At 44.3% G+C, this 25,213-nt stretch overlaps 1 protein-coding gene across 9 annotated transcripts in view; it reads left to right on the top strand.

Annotated features, from left to right (window-relative positions):
- Positions 1 to 25,213, top strand: part of ARHGEF7 (Rho guanine nucleotide exchange factor 7) — a 460,949-nt gene that overhangs the window by 20,206 nt on the left and 415,530 nt on the right. For 6 of the 9 annotated variants that reach the window (XR_004539809.1, XR_004539810.1, XM_033948005.1 and 3 more), the window contains exon 2: positions 448 to 585. Coding sequence is in view for 6 of the 9 variants with exons in the window: in XM_033948005.1 (XP_033803896.1) it covers positions 448 to 585 (138 nt within the window). In the remaining 3 variants the exon portion in view is untranslated. Of the gene's footprint in view, positions 1 to 189; positions 208 to 447; positions 586 to 25,213 lie in introns of those variants that run through there. The other 3 variants (XM_033948007.1, XM_033948008.1, XM_033948012.1) reach the window with 2 other exon arrangements.

Raw genomic sequence — 25,213 nt, 5'->3', positions numbered from 1 at the left:
TCACAGGGAATAGCATACAGCCACTAATAGATATATTTGCGAATCTATGAGAACATGTTTGAACTGTTGTCCAGGGCAAGACGAGACAGCACACAATAGGACCCTTTCCTGGCAAGCACCTTTTATCCTCTCTTGGCCCGGGGGCTTCTCTCTTCCCTCCCCTCTGTCCTCTGTCGCGTCACTTCCGGACCTAGGATCTACTTCCCGGTAAAGTGAGGCCCGAGTGCCGGACAGGGACGAAAGTAAAAGAATAATAATAATAAAGGCCAGGAAGAGGCCGGTGGCGCTGTTTGCTTTTGGTAAGGACCGGTCCCTACTGCGGTGCGTTTCCCGGGAAGGACCGGTCCCCACTCCCCCTCCCTCTGGTTGCCCCAGCGGGAACAGCTTGCTTGGTGCAGCGCTTGCCTGCCTCTTTCCCTCTGACCGCTCTCTCTTGCTGTGTTATAGGTGATCCCGGAACCCCGTGGAGAGAGCGAGTGTCTGGGCAACATCCGTCAGTTCCTGAAGGGCTGCGGCGCCCTCCGCCTGGAAGTGAGTCTCCCTCCCGCCCCTTCCTTCCTTCGGCCTGCCCGTCTCTCCTCACCTGTATGTCTACTCCTACATGCAAGTCAATAGTCCTAGTAAGCACACGTGTGTTGTGTGTTTACATATGTACATACGCATGTATGTGTGAATCTATATTTTTTTATTATTAATACTTAACAGGTAATAAACCTATGTATGTTGTACACACACATTCACGTGCGCACTACTTCATATATATATATCTGCGTATATGAATTATTATTATTGTGGTGTAGGCACTCATATACTGGTAGTATACGTGTGTGTTCACCTGCATCAACTTTCTTAGGGCTTCTTTTATTAAGGAGTGTGAACGGATTTAGTGCACACTAAGCACTAAAAAGCTCATTGTATTCCAATGGGCTTTTTAGCATTTAACGTGTGCTAGATACATTAATAATAATAATAATAACTTTATTTTGTATACCGCCATACCCAGAGAGTTCTAGGCGGTTCACAACAATTAATTAAGATTACAAACGAAGATAACATTGGAATTAACAATTTTTGGAATGTACATGTCATTGAAGTTGACAGGAATTAACAATTTTTGGAGTGTATAGGTCAATGAAGTTGACAGGAATACATTAACCCACCTTAATAAAAGAAGCCCTTAGTTTGCTGGGTAGTGAGAAGGATAGCCTGAAGAATAACTGTTGCTGCTACCCAATCTTTAATTTGACCTTTCAGAAATTATTGTTGGCTTCGGATCAAGAATGAATTTGGTTCTGGAATGAATGATGTAATTTGCAACATACACTTTTCAGGAATGTATGTTTGTATTTCTATTTTTTGTATGAGAAAAAAAGTACAAATACTTTTATGTTTATATATGATTCCTGCTGTGCTTTTTAAACTGCAAGTTAGCAGAGTTACCTATTTAAAACTTACAAACCTGACAGCATGGTGCAGCTGCATTAGGTTTCCAGGAAGGCATTGCAGTGGCCATCATACAAGCCAACTTTTCACAGTTACAGGTATTAGAGGTCCTGAACCCATCACAACCTACCCCTCCTTGGGCAAAGTGAACACATTGCTCAATACTGGGGATGCTCAAGCACCCACAGAGGAATCAATTACTGTGGCTAGGTATTAAGAGGACTGAGATTTTAGCAAGCTTGATTTTTGCTCTTAGTAAAAGATTAGTGAAAAGTCATCAAATTAGAAAAGCATTTCCTTTGCTAATTTATATTGGAACATGAAAAAATATAGTCCCAGATGTGGCATATTACCTGCCCTAAAGGTTATACACATTGACGTACAGTCATGTGAAAAAATTAGGACCCCCCTTCTTTCTTAATAAATGTTCACATAACAATGTCATATCTTTTTTTTATTTTTCTCTGGAAAAGAAAGTGATGTAATTGTAGGTAAACAACAAAACCTTTCCTTGATTTACTCATGAAACAAAGATATCCACAAAAATATGTATTCTAACTGAGGAATAAATTAGGGCACCCTACACCCTAATAGCTGGTGTTACCCCCTTTGGCTTAAATAACTGCAGTGAGACCCTTCTTGTAGCCATTTACCAGTCTCTGACATCAGTCTGAGGAAAGTTTGGCCCACTCCTCAATGCAGAATTCTTTCAGCTGTGAGATGTTTGAGGGGTTTCTTGCATGTACAGCCCATTTCAAATCACCCCACAGCATCTCAATGGGATTAAGATTAGGGCGTTCACTCGGACACTCCAGGACTTTCCATTTCTTAGTTTTAGCCAGTCCTTGGTGGATTTAGTAGTATGTTATGGGTCATTGTCGTGTTGCAGGATCCAGTTCCGCTTCAGCTTTAATTTTCTTTCAGATGGTCTCACATGTTCCTCAAGCACCCTCTGATACACGGTAGAATGCATGGGGGATTCTATGATGGTGAGCTGGCTAGGTCCTGCTGCAGCAAAGCATCCCCAAACCATAACACTTCCACCTCCATGCATCACAGTTGGTATGAGGTTCTTTTCCTGGAATGCTGTACGCCAAACATGTCCTCTTTTCTGGTATCCAAATAATTCAATTTTAGACTCATCAGTCCATAGAACACTATTCCAGAAGTCCTGGTGTTTGTCTACATTCTCTGGCAAACTTCAGTCTGACCTTGATATTTCTCTTAGAGAGGAAAGGTTTCCTCCTTGCACCCCTCCCATTCAAGTTAAATTTGTGCAGTCTAGTAGGTCCTGTGATGACATTTTAGGGTTTTTGGAGATTTCTTTTAGCATCTTGCATTCTGTTCTGGGGGATCAACTTGCTTGGACAGTCAGACCTGGGCATGTTGGCAGTTGTTTGGAAAGTTCTCCACTTGTATTCTCCCATATTTTTCACACCATAAGATGCACCTGACCATAAGACGCACCCTAGATTTAGAGTAGGAAAACAAGAAAAAAAGCATTCTGAACCAAATTGTGTAGAAATATATACCAAGCTCTGTACCCAGCCCCCCTCACTCCTTGCCAGGCTCTGCACCCTGCCCCCCTCCCTGCCAGGCTATCCCCCCACCCTCCCAAACCCCATACACCCCAAATATGCGAAAACTCTTTTACCCCCATCAGGGACCTGGACTTTTATGGTCCTCGAGGAAGAACCATTCTCCACCCCCTTCCAAAGGTGAGAGAAAACCAAGGCAAATACCCCCGTCCCTCCTTCCTCCCCCTCCCAGATTGCCTGAATCCAAATATTTCCTGGGGAGTGTAGGGGCAATGGTTTTTTTTATCCCTTCCAGCCCTACCATATTAATTAACCCAAATAATAGAGGGGAGGGCGGCTAGAGCAGCGAGGCTTGCAATACTGAGCTGTTTTAAAGCAAGGAGGATGCCAGTACAAGAAACAATGCAAGCGGTGTTAAAAGACCCTTCTGTCCCCACCCCCAGCAGCTGCGACCTTTCCCTTCTCCAGACAAAAGCCCCCAGGATCGCATCACAGCCCCCCCACGTCTCTGCAGATCCCCGCAGCTTCCCTCGCTCTGCTCTTTGTTTTCTGCCAGCACGCTTTGCACTCCCCCAGCCCCTTGATCGGCCCCACTGACCTTGCTCCTGTCCTTTGGCGAAGGCAGGGAAGTAGGATGTATAGGATGCCGAGCATGAAGTTGAAGGTGGCGGTGGGCGGGTGACAGTGGGAGCCAAGTGGCGGTGGGGATCAGAAGCTCATTCTTGCCTAGGCCCGCACTGCTCTCTGAATGGCTACTGTCAGTTCACACGAGTCCCGCGAGTACTGACAGCAGCCATTCAGAAAGCAGAGCGGGCCCAGGCAGGAAAGCTCACTCATGCCAGCCACTGGATCACCAGGCTATAAGGGACATTTTAAAAGGTACGATATGGTGGGGTGGAGTTTTTTTTTAAAAAAAGGTATCTTCGCTGCATAAGATGCACCGACATTTCCACCCACTTTTGGGTGGAAAAAAAGTGCGTCTTATGGAGCGAAAAATAAAGTATTTTCCAGACCGTGGAATGGCTAATGTCAAATTTTTTTGAGATCTTTTAAAATCCCTTACCAGATTTATAAGCTGCTACAATCTTCTTTCTGAAGGCCTCAGACAGCTCTTTTGATCTCACCATGATGTTCACTCACTGCAGAAGTCATGAGCACACCAAACTAAGGGGTCCTTTTAGCGCGTGCTAATATTTAGTACATACTAAAACAGCTAGCGCACCTTAGTAAAAGGACCCCTAAATGTCTGAGGTTAGGGCAAACCTCCTGAGTTAACGATGTTCTAATTATGTGCACCTGATGTGATACACCTGTGTATGATTTGAGCCACTTTAAGTGGGAGGATATGTGGGGGTGTCCTAATTTATTCCTCAGAATACACATTTTTGTGGATATCTTTTGTATTGTGAATAAATCAAGGAAAATTTTTGTTGTTTACCTGCAATTACATCACTTTCTTTTTCAGAGATAAATAAAAAAAAGATCTGACATCGATATGTGAACATTTCTTAAGAAAGAACGGAATATTTCATGGGGTGTCTTAATTTTTTTCCACATTACTATAGAATTTGACATTATTTTGATTGGAGATTGTGTTTTGATTGGGGATTGTGTTTTTTGTATTATTTGTAATTTCTGAAATTTTATTGTGATCTTATAGTACAGCAAAAGTTGTATCTAAATAATACACTTTTATATTTTTTTATGTTTGACCAATTAGTTATGCAATAGATAGAATGGAAATTTGCAAACCAGAATGATGTGCACTAATGAAAGTGCCCTCCAACACATCTGATAGTGTAAAAACCTTTATTCATCCAATGGCACAAAAGTTCATCCAATGATTCAATGACTCGACATGCACATGTTTCGGACCAACAGGCCTGCCTCAGGAGTCTATAAGTACATGTGTGGACATATAACAGAAAATAAAAATATCAAATTATATACTAGATAAATAAAATACATAAACAAATTGAAGTAAATAAACAGCAAATAAAACAACTTCAAAACAATAAAACCCTAAAAAACATCCAAAAATCCTCATATAAAATTTGGCTGTTTTATTTTGTTGCATGAATTCATTAGCTAGATATTATAGATATGATGAATTCTCATATTTATATTAGTTTATTTATTGAAATTATAATATGACTTATTAGTGTTATATGAATTTAAAAATTTTTATATGAGGATTTTTTGATGTTTTTTAGGGTTTTATTGTTTTGAGGCTGTTTTATTTGCTATTTATTTACTTGAATTTGTTTATGTATTTTATTTATCAAGTATATAATTTGATCTTTTTATTTTCTGTTATATGTCCACACATGTACTTATAGACTCCTGAGGCAGGCCCGTTGGACGAAACATGTACATGTCGAGTCATTGAGTTGATGAATCATTGGATGAACTTTTTTGCCATTGGATGAATAAAGATTTTTACACTATCAGATGTATTGGAGGACACTTTCATTAGTGCACATCATTCTGGTTTGGACAATTCCATTCTGTCTTTTGCATATTTGTATTTGTGGTTTTGTTTTCCCCTGTTTGGTTCCCTGACCAATTAGTTATCACATCCTGCATAGAATTCAATATTAGAAATTAAAACAGATGAGATAAAGTGCCTAAACTCACTACCACAGTCAAAACCAGCTTTTGACTGTACCATTTTATTTCTTGTTTTTACTCTTCTGTCTCCTTTTTTATAGTATAATTTTTGTCTGTATATATTTATGACATAAACAGTGTGCATTTTCTATTAAAATCTAAAGATGACATTATAATCTTTGTCCTTCAGTCCTCTTGAGCTGTAAATTCCTTAGCTACATTCATTTCTGTGTGAAGCCTGCATAGGCTATTATCAGCATTATAGCTCCTTGGTATGGTGGTTCATTGTGTCTCTGACTAAACTGAAGTTTTCAAAATTAATTGTAAAAGCACAGATCTTTTTGTGAGAATGAAAGAAAAAGCAGACAGAATAAATTATCTTAATAAGAGTAGGTTTTATAAACCATATTCATATGTAGAATGCCACTTTATAGGCATGAGCTGTTATAAGAGTCCATTTACACTCTAAATAAGTTCAGTGCAAGCTGGTGCGTAGTCATGCCGTAGGGATGATATTCTTTATAAAGTGTCCCAAAAATTGGCGCTGACTAGAATTGTGCTTAGTACAAGCGCCAGTGTGCATCACAACTTTTAAGGATACCCATTTAGGCCAAGGAAAACCAGGCCTAAATCTCTGCACCTAAGTTGTGCATGCATTGGGTGTATTCTATAACAGTGCACATAAATTTTAGGAATGGCCATGATCTTCTTATACTCCTCCCATGGCCACATCCCCTTTTCAGATTCGCACACTAGAGCTAGCATGCAGCACTTTATCGAATACACTACCAAGTTGTGTGCTTAACTTTTAATTAGTGCTAATTAGTGCCAATTAGGTGTTAATTATCAGTGCCAATTATGCTTATTAAACAATTAAGTTGTACATGCAAATTGACTGTGCGCACTGATTTTCTCGTACAATATATGGCACCATATCCAAAATTTTGGGGTAGTGTGCTCAGGGGTAAAGTTATGGTGGACCATAGGCACAGTCATAATTATGCAATTATTAAGTATATACATAAGGGTCCTTTTACTAAGCTGTGTTAGCTGTTAATGTGTGGTTTAGAGCACTGTAATGCAAGGATGTGTTAACCTGCCTTTGTGGTAAAAACTCCATCAGTGTGTGGTAGGTTGCATGTTAATGGAGTTTTTGGTTAGGAGACATTACTGGGTAGAGCATGGCTGAGAAATGGGCATAAAATGCTCCCTGCAGGTAATGAGCTAAAGTTAAAGCACTCTAATTGACCAATGTGCTATTAATGTGGAGACACTCACTGCCCCCCTAAATAGAAGGTTGCTATGGTAATGATCTTGCGGTTCTGCATATTACCAGCAACTTTAACACATGGCTAGGAGATGAAAATGTTGGGAACTCCCCTTATTGCTGCTGTTAGTTTTGGGCTTGCTGTGCATTAAAATTCTGTGTTACAGTGCATTAAGCCTAAAATTTAACACTCTTTAGTAAAAGAAATAGGACTGAACAATTAATGCGTTAATAATGTGATCAACGCATTAATTGTTTAATGGTGACAAAAATCTTAACAGGATTAACAGGCTTGGCTGATAGCACTTTAGTGCACTCCACCAGAAGTGAAGTCAGGCCGAAGATGACATCGGAGGAATGTTGTATTAAGTTCAATTCAATTTATTTAATATACCGCAAATATAAACCAAGGTTAATCTAAGCAGTTTACAATAAAAATATTGCTTAAAAAAAGGGAAGTAAAAACAAAAGTAAAATATCAAGTGGAAGGGAACAAAATAATCAAGACTTCTTCCTTTCTGCTGTTGCCACTGCCACCCCCAGAGATCTGCCTTGTTGCCGTCGCCCATTCCTGGAGAGCTGCTTTGCCGTCATTGTTGCTGCTGCCTGCTACAGTCCACTATAGCCCCTCCCTCCCTCTCACTAACCTTTTATAGCCTGTAGCAGTGCTAGTGATTAAAGCAGAGCACTGCCAGTAAGCTCACCAGCTCCAATCTCTCTCAGTTTCTCCAGTCCCTGCTATACTGAAACAGGACATATCAGCAGTTCTGGTGTAAGCAGGGACTGAAGAGACCGCGAGAGGCTTGCCAGCGCTCTGCTTTAATTGCTAGCAATGCTGGCAGGCTATAAAAGTTTAGGGGGAGGGAAAGAGAGCAACTGACACAATTCAACCCTGGGGAGGAGGGAGCAAGGAAGGAAGGTGAGAGAGAGACCCAACCATTGGGGGGAGGGAGAGAGAGACATATCCAATCATGGAGGGAGAGACACATTCCCAACCACAAAAGGAGGGAGAGACACAGACATACCCAACCACAGAGGGAGGGAGAGACACAGACATACCCAATCATAGAGGGGGGAAGGGGGGAGAGAGATAGACATACTCACCACTAAGGAGAGAGGGAAAGAGAGAAATACCCAACCATGGAGGGAGGGAGGGGGAGAGACACACTCGCACAAAACTATGGAGGGAGGAATGGAGGAGAGAGAGGGAGACCCAACTATGAGGGAGTGAGGGAGGAGAGAGAGAGGATCCCAACCATGGAAGGAGGGAGGAGAAAGAGGGTCCCAACCATGGCGGGAGGAGAGAGAGAGAGAGAGGGAGGGACCCAACTATGGAGGGAGAGTGAGGGACCCAACCAAGGAGTGAGAGCATGGGACCCAACCATGGAGGAAATGAGGAGAGAGAGACAGGGATCCAATCATGGTGGGAAAGGCGAGAGATAGAGAGGGACCCAACCATGGAAGGAGAGGCGAATGAGAGACAGGGACCCAACCATGGAGGGAGAGAGAGAGAGAGAGACAGGGACCCAACCATGGAGGGAGAGGAGAGAGATGGCGATAGAGACCCAACCATGGAAGGAGAAGAGAGAGAGAGACAGAGACCCAACCATGGAGGGAGGATGGAGAGGGAAACCCAACCATGGAGGGAGGAAGGACAAAAAGAGAACCAATCATGGAGGGAGGAGAGAGAGAGAGAGAGGGAGACCAACTGTAGAGAGGGAGGACGGAGGGAGAAATCCAACCATGGAGGGAGGAGATAGAGATAGGGACCCAACCATTATACAGGAGGAAATATGAGGGGATGCCTCAAGTCGTGGTCACTACCTTTAGTGTGCCCTGGCTTGAGAAAGTTTGAGAGACACTGACATAGACAAACACAATTTAATGAGACAGAGTCAGCATAGGTTCAGCTGAGGAAGATCTTGCATCACCAATTTGCTTGACTTCTTTGAAGGTGTGAATTAACATGTGGATAAAGGTGAGCCGGTTGATGTGTATCTAGATTTTCAGAGAGCTTTTGATAAAATTCCTCATGAGAGACTCCTGAGAAAATTAAAGAGTCGTGGGATAGGTGGCAAAGTTCAGTTTGGATTAAGAATTATCGGATAGAAAACAGAGGGTAGGGTTAAATGGTAATTTTTCTCAAAGGAGGAGAATAAACAGTGGAGTGCTGCAGAGATCTGTACTGGGACCAGTGCTATTTAACTTATTTATAAACTAGTCTTTTAGCCCGTTACATTAACAGGTGCTAGAATATATGTCTGTCTGTCTTTCTTTCTTGCTGTCTCTCTCCCTCTCGCTGTCTTTCTCTTTCCCTGCCCCTTTCTCTGTCTGTCTTTCTGTCTCTCTCCCTGTCCCTATGTCTTTCTTCCTTTCTTTATGTCTCCCTCCCTCCTGCTGTCATTCTTTCTATCTCTCTCCCTGCCCCCTATGCAGTATTCCCTCCAACTCCATTACCCTGTGCAGAAGCATTTCCCTCCCTCCCCCCCACTTCCCTGTGCAGCAGCAAGAACATTTCCCTCCCCCCACTTTCCTGTAAAGCAGCTGCAGCAGCATTCCCTCCCCCACCATTTCCCTGTGCAGCAGCATTTCCCTCCTCCCACTTCCCTGTGCAGCAACAGCAGCAGTATTTCCCTCACCCTCCACTTCTTTGTGCAACAGCAGCAGCAGTGGTATTTTCCTTCCCCTCCAGGTCCCTGTGCAGCAGCAGCAGCATTTCCCCCCACCCCCCTTCTCTTCCCGCGGTCTGGCCTGGTCCATTATTCCCTTGTTGGCCCCCCTTCCCTTCCCATGGTTTGGCCTGCTCCGTTATTGCCTTGTCGGGCCCTCCCCCTTCCTACGGTCTGGTGTGCTCCGTTATTTCCTTGTCAGAGTTTATTTTTAAGTTTAAAGGTGCCGCGGCGGCTCCTCTCACGATCCCCGCCTGCGTCGGAAGCCTTCTCCGACGCAGGTGCGGCTAGTGAGAGGAGCTGCGGCGGCGGTTTTTAATTTAAAAATAAACTCTGACAAGGGAATAACAGAGCACACCAGACCGCAGGAAGGGGGAGGGCCCGACAGGGCAATAACGGAGCAGGCCAGACCATGGGAAGGCAAGGGGGGGCCGTATTTCCTGGCTTGAGGTTAAGAGCAGGGAGTCCAGCGCTTTACATTGTCTCTGTCGACCATTGGCACAGCTATGCGCGCATGTGCACTCTTGCTGGCCACGGACTCAGGGATCAGGGATCATGCAAGTAAGAATGCGCATGTGCGCTTAGCGTTTTATTTATAGTAGATGATCTGGAAATTAGAACGACGAGTGAGGTGATTAAATTTTGCAAATGACACTAAACTATTCAAAGTTGTTAAAACTCATGCAGATTGTGAAAAATTGTAGGCGGACCTTAGGAAATTGGAAGACTAGGCGTCCAAGTGGCAGATGAAATTTAATGTGGACAAATGCAAAGTGATGCACATTGGGAAGAATAACCCAAATCACAGTTATCGGATGCTAGGGTCCACCTTGGGGGTTAATACCCAAGAAAAGGATCTGGGTGTCATCGTAGATAATATGATGAAACCTTCTGCCCAATGTGTGGTGGCAGCCAAAAAAGCAAACAAGATGTCAGGAATTGTTAAAAAAGGGTTGGTTAACAAGACTAAGAATGTTATAATGCCTTTGTATCACTCCATGGTGCAACCTTACCTTGAATACTGCATTCAATTCTGGTTGCCTTATCTCAAGAAAGATATAGCCGAAGTAGAAAAGGTTCAAGGAAGAGTGACCATCAAAACCCAATCACAATCCACCCTACAGGAAAAGAGGCAACCGCAGCAGACAGAATTTGGACTCAATTCCCTAACATACAATGGTCAGAATTCAACAAATTCTACAAAAAATACAGCCATGCCTCCTGTGACCTCAACCATTGCCCCTCATATCTCCTTACCACCTCTAGTGTAAAATTCCGCACCATAACTCTACAATGGATTCAATTCACGCTCACAGAAGGCACATTCCCTGCTGACCTCAGCGAAATCGTCATCACCCCAATCCAAAAAGACCCAAAAGCACCACAAAACCTCCCATCTAACTTTAGACCTATAGCCTCAATTCCGCTATATGTCAAAATTATAGAAGGCCTAGTAGCCAAACTCCTCACCGATTACATAGATGACCACAACCTACTCCACCCCATGCAATCAGGCTTCAGAACAAACTTCAGTACAGAGACACTACTAGGCTCCCTTATGGATACCGTCAGACAACAACTTAGTACAGGGAAAAAAATGCTTCTCATACAACTGGACCTAACGGCGGCATTCGACTTAGTAGACCATAACATCCTTCTACAGATCTTAGATGCAATAGGCATCTCAGATAAAGTATACTCTTGGTTTGAAGGATTCCTAAAACTCAGAACCTACAGTGTAAAATCAAACAAAGAAAAGTCAGAATCCTGGTCAAACCCCTGCGGTGTACCACAAGGATCTCCACTATCCCCTACCCTCTTCAATCTCTACACTGCCTCTCTAGGAACGCATCTGGACAATCTGGGCATAACCACCTATAGTTATGCGGATGACATCACCATCCTCATCCCATACGATCATTCTAAACCTACCATGACAGACAAACTTCACCAAACACTTGAAACAGTCACAACCTGGATGAAAAATCACAAACTTAAACTCAACCAAGACAAAACCAAATTCATCCTCCTCGAGAATGACAAGATCCAAACCACAACCAACCTAGATATAAACGCAATCAAATATCCCATTCAAACCACCATAAAACTACTTGGCATGACCATAGACAGATGCTGCACTATGCAACCGCAAATAAATAAAACAATTCAGAAATCATTCGCAGTCATGAGAAATCTGAGACAAGTCCGAAAATTCTTTGAAAGAACACAATTCCAACTTATAGTACAATCCCTAATACTAGGTATATTGGACTACTGTAACATCCTCTTCCTTCCTTGCCCTGCAACTACGATAAGACAACTCCAAACAATCCAAAATACAGCTTTGAGACTCATCTACTCATTGAAAAAACATGACCACATCACTGAAGCCTTCATCAACTCACATTGGCTCCCAATCCAAGAAAGAATCCAATTCAAATTCTACTGCATATTATTTAAAACCCTACACGGAGACAGCCCATCATACCTGAACAATCGCCTCATCCAAGCACCCACTACCAGACACAGAAAAACGCACTCCCCATTCATACCCCCCCCAATCAAGGAAGTAAAAAGAAAAAAACTACACGACGGCCTCCTAGCCACTCAAGCTGCAAGGCTGGACAACCAGATCTCAAACCTTCTGATGACCACCCCAGACTATAGGACGTTCAGAAAAGAAATAAAAACTACACTTTTCAAGAAATTCCTGAAGCAGCAATAACACCACGACCTCTTAGTAACTCTAAAACTGACATTTGATCTACCCATTACTGCACTATAATAACAAAAGAATCACCACTATGACCACCTATTAACTCTCTTACAAACCACCCCACCCTCAACAACCCGCTAAATGTTCATAAGATCCACAACTTACCTCTCTAGCTAATCATTGTAACTCAGTTTTTTAAATTAACCTTTTGTAATCCGCCTTGAACCGCAAGGTAATGGCGGAATAGAAATCCCTAATGTAATGTAATGTAATGTAATAATAAAGGAGATGGATCTCCACTTGTATGAAGAAAGACTGAAAAGGTTAGGGCTCTTCAGCTTGGAAAATAGAAGGCTGAGGGGAGATATGATTGAAGTCTACAAAATCCTGAGTGGTGTAGAATGGGTACAAGTGGATTGATCATTTTACTCTGTTAATAATTACAAAGACTAAGGGGACACTCGATGAAGCTACAGGGAAATATTTTTAAAACCCATAGGATGAAATATTTTTTCACTCAGAATGGTTAAGCTCTGGAACGCATTTCCAGATGTTGTGGTAAGAGCGGATAGCGTAGCTGGTTTTAAGAAAGGTTTGGACAATTTCTGGAGGAAAAGTTCATAGTTGGTTATTGAGAAAGACATGAGGGAAGCCACTGCTTGCCCTGGATCAGTAGCATGGAATATGGTACAAACTCTACAGGAGGGACAGGGCACACAAGAAGGGGGGAGGAATAGCCCTGTATATAAAGGACTCCATTCCTTCATCCAGAACAGAAACAACAAGGGCAGACAGTTTGGAGTCACTATGGGTTAAACTGACAGGAGGGGAAGGAGCTGACATCAAATTGGGACTGTACTATCGCCCACCAGGACAGCCAGAAGCTAACGACCTGGACCTGGAGGCCGAACTGAGGCAGGAGTGCAAAAGTGGAAGGGTGGTGGTTATGGGAGACTTCAACTATCCGGGAATAGACTGGGACATTGGACACTCAAATTGCACGAGAGAAACTAAATTCCTAGAGGTGATAAGGGACTGTTTCATGGAGCAGCTAGTCACGGAACCAACGCGAGGGGAGGCCACTCTAGACCTAATCCTCAACGGGCTAGAGGGACCCGCAAAGGAAGTGGTGGTACTAGCACCATTAGGGAACAGCGATCACAACATGATCCAGTACAAATTAAACATGGGAACACCAAAGGTGAAAAGAACCACAACGACAGCACTTAACTTCAGAAAAGGAAACTACAAGGACATGAGGAAAATGGTAGGGAAAAAGCTCAGAAACAGCTCAGGGAAGGTGAAGACCGTAAAGGAAGCCTGGACACTGCTTAAAGGCACAGTGCTCAAGGCACAAGACCTGTACGTCCCAAGGTTTAGGAAAGGGTGCAAAAAAAATCGAACTAGAAACCCAGCATGGATAACAACTGCAGTTAAAAAGGCGATAAGCGACAAGAAATCATCCTTCAAGAAATGGAAAAAGGAACCAACAAAGGAAAACCAGGAAGAACACAAAAGACACCAGAAAAAATGCCATCAAGAGGTCAAGAAAGCAAAGAGAGAATATGAGGAAAGACTGGCAGGAGAAGCAAGAAACTTCAAACCCTTCTTCAGGTATGTGAAAGGGAAACAATCAGCCAGAGAGGAAGTGGGACCACTGGATGATGGAGACAGGAAAGGAGCGATAAAGGAAGAAAAAGAGATAGCTGACAGGTTAAACAATTTCTTCTCGTCAGTCTTCACCAGAGAGGACACATCCAATATCCCAGAACCCGAGGTGTTTATAAACGGAGAACACGACGAAAGACTGATTCAACTAGAGGTAAGTAAAGAGGATGTCCTCAGACAGATAGACAGACTAAAGAGCGACAAATCACCAGGCCCGGACGGCATCCACCCAAGGGTACTAAAAGAACTGAGAAACGAAATAGCAGAGACACTTCAACAAATATGTAACCTCTCCCTAAAAACTGGGGAGATCCCAGAAGACTGGAAAATAGCAAATGTCACGCCCATCTTCAAGAAGGGATCAAGGGGTGACCCGGGAAACTACAGGCCTGTGAGCTTGACCTCGGTTCCGGGAAAGATGATGGAAGCAATGGTAAAGGATGCAATCTGCGAACACATAGAAAACAATGGACAACTGAAGGCGAGCCAGCATGGCTTCTGCAAGGGAAGGTCGTGCCTCACGAACTTGCTGCACTTCTTTGAGGGAATAAACAGCCAGATGGATAAGGGGGAATCCATAGACATCATTTACCTTGACTTCCAAAAAGCCTTCGACAAGGTACCTCACGAACGGCTACATAAAAAGCTGTGGAATCACGGGGTGCAAGGGGATATCTACCGATGGATCAAACACTGGTTGGCAGGCAGGAAACAGAGGGTTGGAATAAAAGGCCAATACTCAGACTGGCAATGGGTCACGAGCGGAGTTCCGCAGGGGTCGGTGCTGGGACCTCTACTGTTCAATATAATTATAAACGATCTGGAGACGGGGACAAAATGTGAGGTTATCAAATTTGCTGATGACACCAAACTCTGCAGCAGGGTTAGAAACACGGAAGACTGTGAAGACCTGCAAAGGGACCTAACGAGACTGGAAGACTGGGCAAACAAGTGGCAAATGAGTTTTAACGTACAGAAATGCAAGGTCATGCATATAGGGAAAAAGAACCCGATGTTCAGCTACAAAATGGGGGGAACACTACTAGGGGTGAGTAACCTTGAAAGGGACCTGGGGGTGATGGTAGACACATCACTGAAACCATCGGCGCAGTGTGCGACAGCCTCAAAGAAAGCAAACAGAATGCTGGGCATCATCAAAAAGGGTATCACAACCAGGACGAAAGAAGTCATCATGCCGCTATATCGCGCAATGGTGCGCCCGCACCTGGAGTACTGTGTGCAGTACTGGGCGCCGTACCACAAGAAGGACATGGCGGTACTCGAGGGAGTGCAGAGGAGGGCGACTAAACTGATAAAAGGTATGGAAAATTTTTCATACGCTGACAGGTTAAAAATGCTGGGTCTGTTCTCCCTGGAGAAGAGGAGACTTAGAGGGGACATGATAGAAACCTTCAAAATCCTAAAGGGCATAGAGAAAGTAAATAAGGACAGATTCTTCAAACTGTGGGGAGCCACAAACACTAGGGGTCACTCGAAGAAATTGAAAGGGGACAGGTTTAGAACAAATGCTAGGAAGTTCTTTTTTACCCAGAGGGTGGTGGACACATGGAACGCACTTCCAGAGGATGTGATAGGCCAGAACTCTGTACAAGGGTTCAAGGAGGGTTTGGATAGGTTCCTGGAGGATAAGGGGATAGAGGGGTACAGATAGAACTTGAGGTAGGTTGTAGAGGTGTTCAGAAACCACTTCACAGGTCGTGGACCTGATGGGCCGCCGCGGGTGCGGATCGCTGGGCGAGATGGACCTCTGGTCTGACCCAGTGGAGGCAACTTCTTATGTTCTTATGTTCTTATTGCTACCCTTTGGGTTTTGGCCAGGTACTAGTGACCTAGATTAGCCACTGTGAGAATGAGCTACTGGGCTTGATCGACCATTGGTCTGATCCAGTAAGGCTACTCTTATGTTCTTAACCCGTTTCCTCTCGTCATTCCAGGACTAAAATCTGCATATTGTGATTTTACTCAATCCTATGCAGTCTTTCATACAGACCCTTATCTCTGGAACCGCTTACCTGTATCAGTAGATTGGGTACAGAAATGCTGAATATAGGGGAGGTTAATGCCACAGAAATGGCAGATGCAGAATTTAGAGGGAGGAATAGAGACAGGGACAGAGACACAGAGGGGAGATACTTGACAGGACAGATAGGAACACAGAGGGAAGATGGATGGTGGACATGGGGAGAGAAGAAATGCCAAACAGATAGGATACCCTACAAAGACAAGAAGAAAAGTAAAAAATCAGAGATCGCAACAAAAGTAAGATAAATGATTTTATTTTTAGCTTAGTAATCGTGCATTGAAATATTTTAATCAATGTGCAGCCCTATTCTTTTGGTATATTGCCAGGTGCTTGTGATCTGGATTGACCACTTTGGGAAACAGGATATTGGGCTTGGTAGACCCTTGATCTGTTTCATAATTGCAAGGCTTATGTTATATTCTTATGATATCTTGTCAGCATGCTTGGTATATGACCCTAAAGGACCTGAGCTTACCTATCCCTGATTAAAGTACATTTGGTCCTGAGATTTTACCCTGGGCAAGTACCTTCTAGGTCTGACTCGGTTATTTTCTGTGATACCACACAGTAATGAGCATTCTGGACAACAAAAGAGAATGAGCACCTACTACAGTCCAAAATATACAACCCTTTATTAAAGAAAACAAAATAGAATTGAATAGAAACAGATTTCTGCACCAGAGCCTGAAAGCTAGTTGAAAACATCTGATATGTTTCATAACTTCAGGGTCATGATTAGAGGATGCTGAAATACATATTAACAGTTCAAGCACCTCCTTTTTTTAAGTCTACAGTTTCATGTTTTAAGTTTTGAAATGTTTGGTTGTAGGCTGTCCATTATCATTTCTTGCTCTACTTACATCTTTTTTTGGAAAATGTGACTTTATTTATCAAATACAGTCATGTGAAAAAATTAGGACACGCCATGAAATATTCAGTTCTTTCTTAAGAAGTGTTCACATATCGATTGTCAGATCTTTTTTTTTTTAATCTATGGAAAAGAAAGTGATGTAATTGCAGGTAAACAACAAAAATTTTCCTTGATTTACTCATGAAACAAAAGATATTCCTAAAAATGTATATTCTAACTGAGGAATAAATTAGGACACCCTACATTCTAATAGCCAGTGTTAACCCCCTTTGGCTGAAATAATTGCAGTGAGACACTTCTTGTAGCCATCTACTAGTCTCTAACATTGGTGTGAGGAAAGTTTGGACCACTCCTCAATACAGAATTCTTTCAGCTGTGAGATGTTTCTTGCATATACTGCTCGTTTTCAAATCATCCCACAGCATCTCAATGGGATTAAGATCAGGGCTTTCACTCGGCCACTCCAGGACTCTCCATTTATTAGTTTTCAGCCAGTCCTTGCTGGATTTAGTGATATGTTATGGATCATTGTCGTGTTGCAGGGTCCAGTTCTGCTTCAGCTTTAATTTTCTTACAGATGGTCTCACATGTTCCTCAAGCACCCTCTGGCACAGTGGTCTCAAACTTGTGGCCCGGGGGCCACATGTGGCCCGCCAGGTACTATTTTGAGGCCCTCTGTATGTTTATCATAATAACAAAAGTAAAATAAGTTTCTTGATCATATGTCTCTTTAGCTATAAATTACAATATTATTATTAAATCTTAGCCAAAAAGAAAGATTTATAAACTATAATTTACCTCATGCAAAATTGTCATTTCTTTAATAAGACATTAACTATTTTTTCTGAGGCCCTCCAAGTACCTACAAATCCAAAATGTGGCTCTGCAAAGGGTTTGAGTTTGAGACCACTGCTCTGGTACATGGTAGGATTCTATGATGGTGAGCTGGCCAGGTCCTGCTGTAGCAAAGCATCCCCAAACCGTGACACTTCCACCTCCATGCTACATGGTTGGAATGAGGTTCTTTTCCTGGAATGCTGTATGTGGTGTATGCCAAACATGATCTCTTTTCTGATGTCCAAATAATTCAATTTTAGATTCATCTGTCCATAGAGCACTATTCCAGAAGTCCTGGTGCTTGTCTACGTTTTCTCTGGCAAACTTCAGTGTGGGCTTGATGTTTCTCTTAGAGAGCAAAGGTTTCCTCCTTGCACCCCTCCCCCCGAGTGCAAGTTAAATTTGTGTAGTCTCTTTCTGATTGTAGAGGCATGCACTTTCATATCAACAGTAGCAAGAGCCTACTGTAGGTCCCGTGATGGCATTTTAGGGTTTTGGAGACTTCTTTTAGCATCTTGTGGTCTGCTCTGGAGGTCAACTTGCTTGGATGACCAGACCAGGGCATGTTGGCTGTTGTTTGGAAAGTCCCCCACTTGTACACTATTTTCCGGACTGTGGAATGGCTAATGTCAAATTATTTTGAGATCTTTTTAAATCCCTTACCAGAATTAGAAGCTGCTACAATCTTCCTGAAGGCCTTAGACAGCTCTTTTGATCTCACCATGGTGTTCACTCACTGTAGAAGTCATGAGCACACCAAACTAAGGGGTCCTTTTAGCGCGTGCTAATATTTAGTACATACTAAAACAGCTAGCGCACCTTAGTAAAAGGATCCCTAAATGTCTGAGGTTAGGGCAAACCTCCTTCAAAATGCTGAGTAACGATGCTCTCGCTATTCATGTGCACCTGATGTGATACACCTGTGTATGATTTGAGCCACTTTAAGTGGGAGGATATGTGGGGGTGTCCTAATTTATTCCTCAGAATACACATTTTTGTGGATATCTTTTGTATTGTGAATAAATCAAGGAAAATTTTTGTTGTTTACCTGCAATTACATCACTTTCTTTTTCAGAGATATATATAAAAAAAGATTTGACATCGATATGTGAACATTTCTTAAGAAAGAACTGAATATTTCATGGGGTGTCCTATTATTGACCACCTATTTATTTTTCCTATAATGCAAGCAGAACTATCAAAATTTAGTTACCGTATTTTTTGGCATAAGATGTACTTTTTCCACATCCAAAAAGGGATACAGCCAGTCACAGAGTGGCACGGGACCAGGCAGGAAGCGCAAAGATCGCACTCCTGTGTTGTGCGTCGCTCTTCTAAGACAAAGGCAGCTGTCTAGGAGATCGCACTGGAGCACCGCCACTAGAAAAGGTACCGGGGTGACTTTGGGCGGCTTTGGGCAGCTTCGGGTTGCGGGTGATTGCGGGCAGCTTTGGGCTTTGGGCAGCTGCAGGCAGCTTCGGGCTGTGGGCGGCTTCTGGCTTTGGGCTTCCCAGCACCAGACGCACTTACGTGTAGAGGAGGAAAAAGCAAGAAGAAAAAAATTCTGAACCAAAATTTTTTTTTCTTGGTTTTTCCTCCTCTACAGGTCTTATGGTCTGAAAAATACGGTAATAATTTTTGGATCTGCAAATGTTCAGGAGAATTTAAAGCTGAAGTTTGCTTAAATAGTTCTTACAGCTTAAATGTACAAGAAATCTAGCAATAAGGATTTGTGGCTTTTGTCACTTCTCTTCTCACACTATTTTTTTCATATTTTGGGGTTTAATAACAAAGGTATTATGTGTATTTTTTAAATTTACTTTGGGCAAATCATGTAACCCTCTTACCCCAGATACAAAATAAGTACCTACGTATACAGTAATATGTAAGCTGCTTTGATTGTAACCACAGAAAGATTGCAAATCAAGTCCTATCCCACCCTTTCTCTTCTTAATATTATTAACAATATTATTCTTATATAGTGCCTTTGTCTAGAGTGCTTTACAGTTATGGTAGTATACAATAATTACTTCTCGGTTGGGTTTGGCACTTCTTATATCTTTTTTGGCAGGATGAATGGTTGAACTGCTGGGATTTGAAACCACAACTTTACCCAGATTTTACAGGCATTTGATCTCTAAGCTAGCTAACTTTTTATTTCTTTTCTTTGGCCTGGCAGCTTTTTCATATTTCTTTTGGGCTTCCTTCTTGGTTGAAATGTGAGGCTATGATGTAATGGATTTTTACTCTTGGCTCCCCAGCTTTTTTCCCCCCGTTCTTTAACTTATCTCTGTTCTCTCCCATTTGACTCAGTTATTGTGGTGATCATTTTCTATACAAGGCTTCTTTCTGGAACTAAGTATAAATAGTCTCGGGAATCACCAAGCATTGTTGCTGTTCAGGATCAGCTCAATGACAGTACTGTATGCTGCACTGCCATGTTGAGGGCCAGGGTTGGTTGACTGTGTATCTTTTGTTCCCAAGGTTGATTTGGAGATGTTGAGAAGGCAGCTTTCACAGACTATAGGAGGTGGGGTTGGAACTGTGACACTTGTCTCTCTTAGGAGCCCGGAACAACTTATTCCTTGGTGGGGAAGTGGTTCACAGCAGGGACCATCACTGCTTATTGCTGGGCTGTGTGGTGTATGTGTTTGTGGAAAAACTATGGGGACCCCCCCTCCCAGACAGTTGTTGAAAAATTATGGTTCTTGAACAATCCCATTTTATTCTGGGGCCAGTGGGTTATTTCCGTCCACCCATCAGGATCTGTAGAAAGCCTCAAAACTTCAGAGGCTTTTACCCCACTCCCCCTCATACCTCATCACTGAGCATGCTCCTCTGCTCACCAGGTTTTCTTACAGGCCAGGCTATAGGAGATTATCTTTTCTGCTCGTATTTAATTTCGTGGTATTTCAGTTTTATCCATTCATGGTTTTCACCCTCGTGCTGTGGAGGTTCTCTGCGGGGACGTCCTTGACTGCAGGAGATCACAGACCTTTGGAAAAAAATCTGCTTATGGTGGGTTCCTTCTTGTCAGTAAGCCCCCTGAAAAGCCTGCACATCAGATTGGGGCTCAGAGACCATTCATTTGGGAGCTTGCTCACCCCAGGTTCGTCCGCTAGTGGGTAGAGCGCAGGCTGAGTGGTTTCGTGGAGGCAAGACCGGGATCGGAGCCAGACTGCATTCCTCTACCAGGCATTTGTGCAGCGTGTCCGAGGGTGGCGTAGGTCTCCGGCCGTGGTGGTCAGGCTGGTGGGGCAGTCAGAAGACTTGAAATCCAGATTTCCAGTTCACTGAGGCAAAGGATCTCCCTGTTTGCTATGTTCAACTCTGTCTATAGTTTCTCTCATTCAACACATTTTACAGTGAGGACAACACATGTTTCTGTGCTAACAGCTTGAATCAGAGATTTTGGGAGGGGGTCTTTAAAAAGGAGTTTTTAGGTAGTTTCCCTGCATGCCCTACGCCCCCCTAAAATCCTAAAATATCTCTTTTTGAGGGTTCTCTGTGGTTTTCCTGGGCTATTTTTAGCCTAACAGGCCCTCAGTGGCCATCTTGGATTTTCCCACATTTGATTTTAAAGTTATTTTTCATTCTTGCCAGCTTCATTTTTGAAAAAAACCCACATAGATGATCTCCCCAGGGCAGGATGTCATGGATTCATGCCTCATTTGTGGTAGATGGCTGTCGGTTTTTATTGACCTAGGATGTTTTTTCCTATGCAGCTATAAAGTTGAGTACGGCTAGCATAGAAGTCCTTCAGGTGAAATTTTCCCTGGAAGAAACTGAGGTCTTTTCTTCATTTTTCCCAAAAAAATTTTCCTGCTAGAACTTATCTCTCTTTATTCTTCTAAGGCAGTGGGATTTTTTGGAATACGTTTATGTGGTGAAATATTGTATTTCACTTGTGAATGTTGGATTTTTTGATGCCTTGTATGACATCTTGAAAGTTTTTGACAAGCTTGGTGCCTATTCTGTTTCAGCTCGCAGAATGCTCTGGATCCGGCAGTGGTCTGGTGATTCATCTTCTAAAGCAACATTGAGCCGGTTGAGAATCAGCTCTTGTTCGGCCAGTCTGGATGACCTTATGGTCAGTGTTCAGGATCATAAACCCAAAGCATTGCCTGGGAGCAGGTTCCGCCTTTTGGGCATTCCAATTATTATCCCTTCTGGCATTCTTGTTAGTACTCTGGTCCTTCCATGGGACAACAGTCCTCTTCGTCTGCCAGACCGCACTTCCTTAGCATAGCAGCAGATGAATCCAGAGACAAGTGGGATAGCTCACATCGACCAGCAGGTGGAGATAGAGAAACTGATTAACAGGTGGTCTTATATACTGGTATTCCTCCTGTCCATTCAGTTTGCTCTATCTCCCAGCAGGGTTCGTAGCTATACCTCTAGCTCCTGGATTTTGGCTGTATCCAGTGTATTTGAGTGAATTTATAGTCTTCTGTTGAGACTCGTTCTCTTCAGAGAGACAGGGGTGCCTGGCTGAGTGGTGCCAGCTTTGGGAGCTACACCTGGGCCCCCCCAGGTCCCTTCTCCACCCTCCCCTCCGGTTGATTGAGGGGTTGACTTGGCCTCTGTATTTTTCTTCTTTCCAGTAAAAAAAAAAAAAAAAAAAGTTCTGAGCCTGCCTATGCTGTGCTGTGCCTTTTGGTCAGTTTTCAGTACAATTACCAGCCATAACCTTACTTGCTTGCTGTGGTGTGATTAGGAAGTTTGTTTGGGTGAGTAAGATATTTGGTTTTCTGGGGTTTGAGTGCGTGTTGTGCGGTCCCGGGTGCCGGTTTTGTTGGAGGGCTACGTCGGCGATTTTGGCGGGCTTTCTCCGTTTAAAAAAAAATAAAAATAAAAAATGGCGGCAGAGACTGTTAAACGGTGTTCGCGCTGTGGGAAGCGCAGGACACCATCGGGACTGTGCTCTGCCGGGTGCGCAGAGACACCGGCAGAGGATTCGTTCCTACCGGCGTGCGACTTAGCAATTTCCCGCGCTGGGGAGGCGCGATCGAGCTCCTCTTCCCTTGCGGTTGAGTCGGCCTTGAGTCAGGGCGCGCCGGCGTCTGAGGGGATTTCGGCGGCTGTTGCAGTGTCGGGAGCGCTGGGGGAAGCCGCGGTTCCGCTAAACTACTGCACAGGACAAACAGGGTTGGCGGGATTCGGGCTAGGCTCGTTTTCCCCAGAGTTTGTAATGTTAATGCACCGTGCCTTTGTTTTACAGAGCTCTCAGCCTGTTCAACCGGTGCCTGTGAATTTTCCTGTGCTGCCTGTTCCCTCTACTTCCACTACTACTACTACTACTAATAGTTTTACTGGTACTGCTGCTGTTAATACTGTTTCCCCTCCGGTGAAGTCTCAGGTTGCGAAGAGGCGCAGGCTTGCGGCGGTGGACGAAGGGGACCCTGACCCTGTCTCCCCTTTTTCTCTTACCCTTCCTGAGTCGCTGGAGGAAGGTGAGGTGCTGGACTTGGAAGCGGAGGAACCCCCGGGTAGGGACGTGGATGATCCTTCCGCTCTCCGGCTTTTTCACAGGGAAGAGCTTTCTTCTTTAATTTCTAAGGCGTTGCAGGGATTAAACATCTCTCAGGAGGATACTCAAGTTTCTGGGTCCGCAAATCCCCTTATGGCGGGGACGCGTAAGCCGACTAGGTCCTTTCCAGTGCATGAAGCCATGCAAGAGCTTATTGCGACGCAATGGGACACTCCGGAAGCTAGTCTACGGGTGTCGAAAGCCATGCGGCTCTTGTATCCTGTGGCCCCGCACGAACTCGAGAGATTTAAGTTACCCAGGGTCGACGCGCTGGTGGCCGCGGTTACCAAAAAGACTACCTTGCCGGTTGAAGGAGGTGTTGCGCTGAAGGATGTCCAGGATAGGAAGATTGAATCTTCACTAAAAATGTCCTTTGAAGTGGCTGGAGTTACCTTACAAGCCGCGATTTGCAGTTCGTATGCGGCGCGGGCTTGTCTGCAATGGTCTCAGCTGATGGCGGATAATTTGATGGAGTCCGGGGGCTCTGTTCCCTCGGAACTGGCTGATTTGGAGTCTGGTCTAGCGTATTTGGCGGACGCCTTATATGATATTATTCGCGCTTCTGCGAAGCAGATGTCTCTTTCGGTGGTTTCTCGCAGATCTTTATGGCTCCGTAATTGGGCGGCGGATGCGGCCTCCAAACTTCGGCTAGTGAAACTCCCTTTTAAAGGGCGTTTGTTGTTTGGGGAAGATTTGGATAAATTGGTGAAGGATTTTGGTGATACCAAAACACAGCGCTTACCGGAAGACAGGCCTAGGCCCCCTTTAAAATCCTTAGCGGCCAGACCACGTTTCCGGGATGTTAAGAGATATAGACCTGGTAAGCCCTCCTTTCAGCCCGCTTATGGTTCCTTCACTTCCTCGAGACCTAGGTTTCCGCAAAAGAGTTCCTTTCGTATGGCGAAACCCCCATCAGCTCAGCCAGCCCGTGCTCCAGCAAGTCGCACCCCACAATGACGGGGTCTCGGCTCTCTCCGCCATTCCCTTGTGGGGGCGGCTGTCTGCCTTTTGGGCGGAGTGGGCCAAGATCACGTCGGATCAGTGGGTTTTGGATATTATTCAAGAAGGTTACAAGTTAGAATTCGCCTCTCCCGTCGCCGATTCTTTCTTGGTGTCCCCGTGCAATGGGGCGGCCAAGGGAGACTCGGTCCGCCTGACTCTTCAAGTGCTTCTGGATCTGGGGGCGGTGGTGCCGGTGCCTCCGGAGGAGGTGGGTCTCGGCAGATATTCCATTTACTTCATTGTGCCCAAAAAAGGGGGGTCTTTCAGACCGGTGCTGGATCTCAAAAGGGTCAACAAATTTCTCAGGGTTCGCCATTTCCGTATGGAGACAGTGCGCTCAGTGATTGCAGCGGTGAAACCTGGGGAGTTCCTCACGTCCCTCGATCTCAAGGAGGCGTACCTCCACATTCCGATATGGCCTCCGCATCAACGATTTCATCGGTTTGCGATCCTAGGCCAGCATTATCAATTTCGGGCGATGCCCTTTGGTCTTGCAACGGCTCCCTGCACCTTTTCAAAGGTGATGGTGGTGGTGGCAGCATTTCTGCGCAAAGAAGGAATTCGTGTGCACCCTTACTTGGACGACTGGTTGATCCGCGCCTCTTCCAGGCGGGAGAGTTTGTCGGTGACTCAGAGAGTGATCTCTCTCCTTCAGTCTTTGGGGTGGATCATCAACTTTCCCAAGAGCTCTCTGTCCCCGTCCCAGTCGTTGGAGCATCTGGGAGTGAGGTTCGACACTTGTCTGGGGAAGGTGTTTCTACCCTGGGACCGGGGAGAGAAGTTACAGTCTCAGGTTCATCTGCTTCTCAGTTCGCCCAGGCCTCGGGTTTGGGATTATGTACAGGTTCTGGGCTCGATGGTGGCGGCTCTGGAGGTGGTCCCCTGGGCCCGGTTCCACATGAGGCCGTTGCAGAAGTCTCTACTTTCCCGGTGGTCCCCGGTGTTGCAGGACTACGATCGGCGTCTACAGTGGAGTCCTCAGGCGGCCCGCAGCATGCGGTGGTGGCTCAGCGACTTC

The sequence above is a fragment of the Geotrypetes seraphini genome, chromosome 6 (genome assembly GCF_902459505.1).
Source record: "Geotrypetes seraphini chromosome 6, aGeoSer1.1, whole genome shotgun sequence".
NCBI lineage: Eukaryota > Metazoa > Chordata > Amphibia > Gymnophiona > Dermophiidae > Geotrypetes > Geotrypetes seraphini.
Note: the sequence above shows the minus strand (reverse complement) of the source record. Positions and strands in the feature narration are given on the sequence as shown.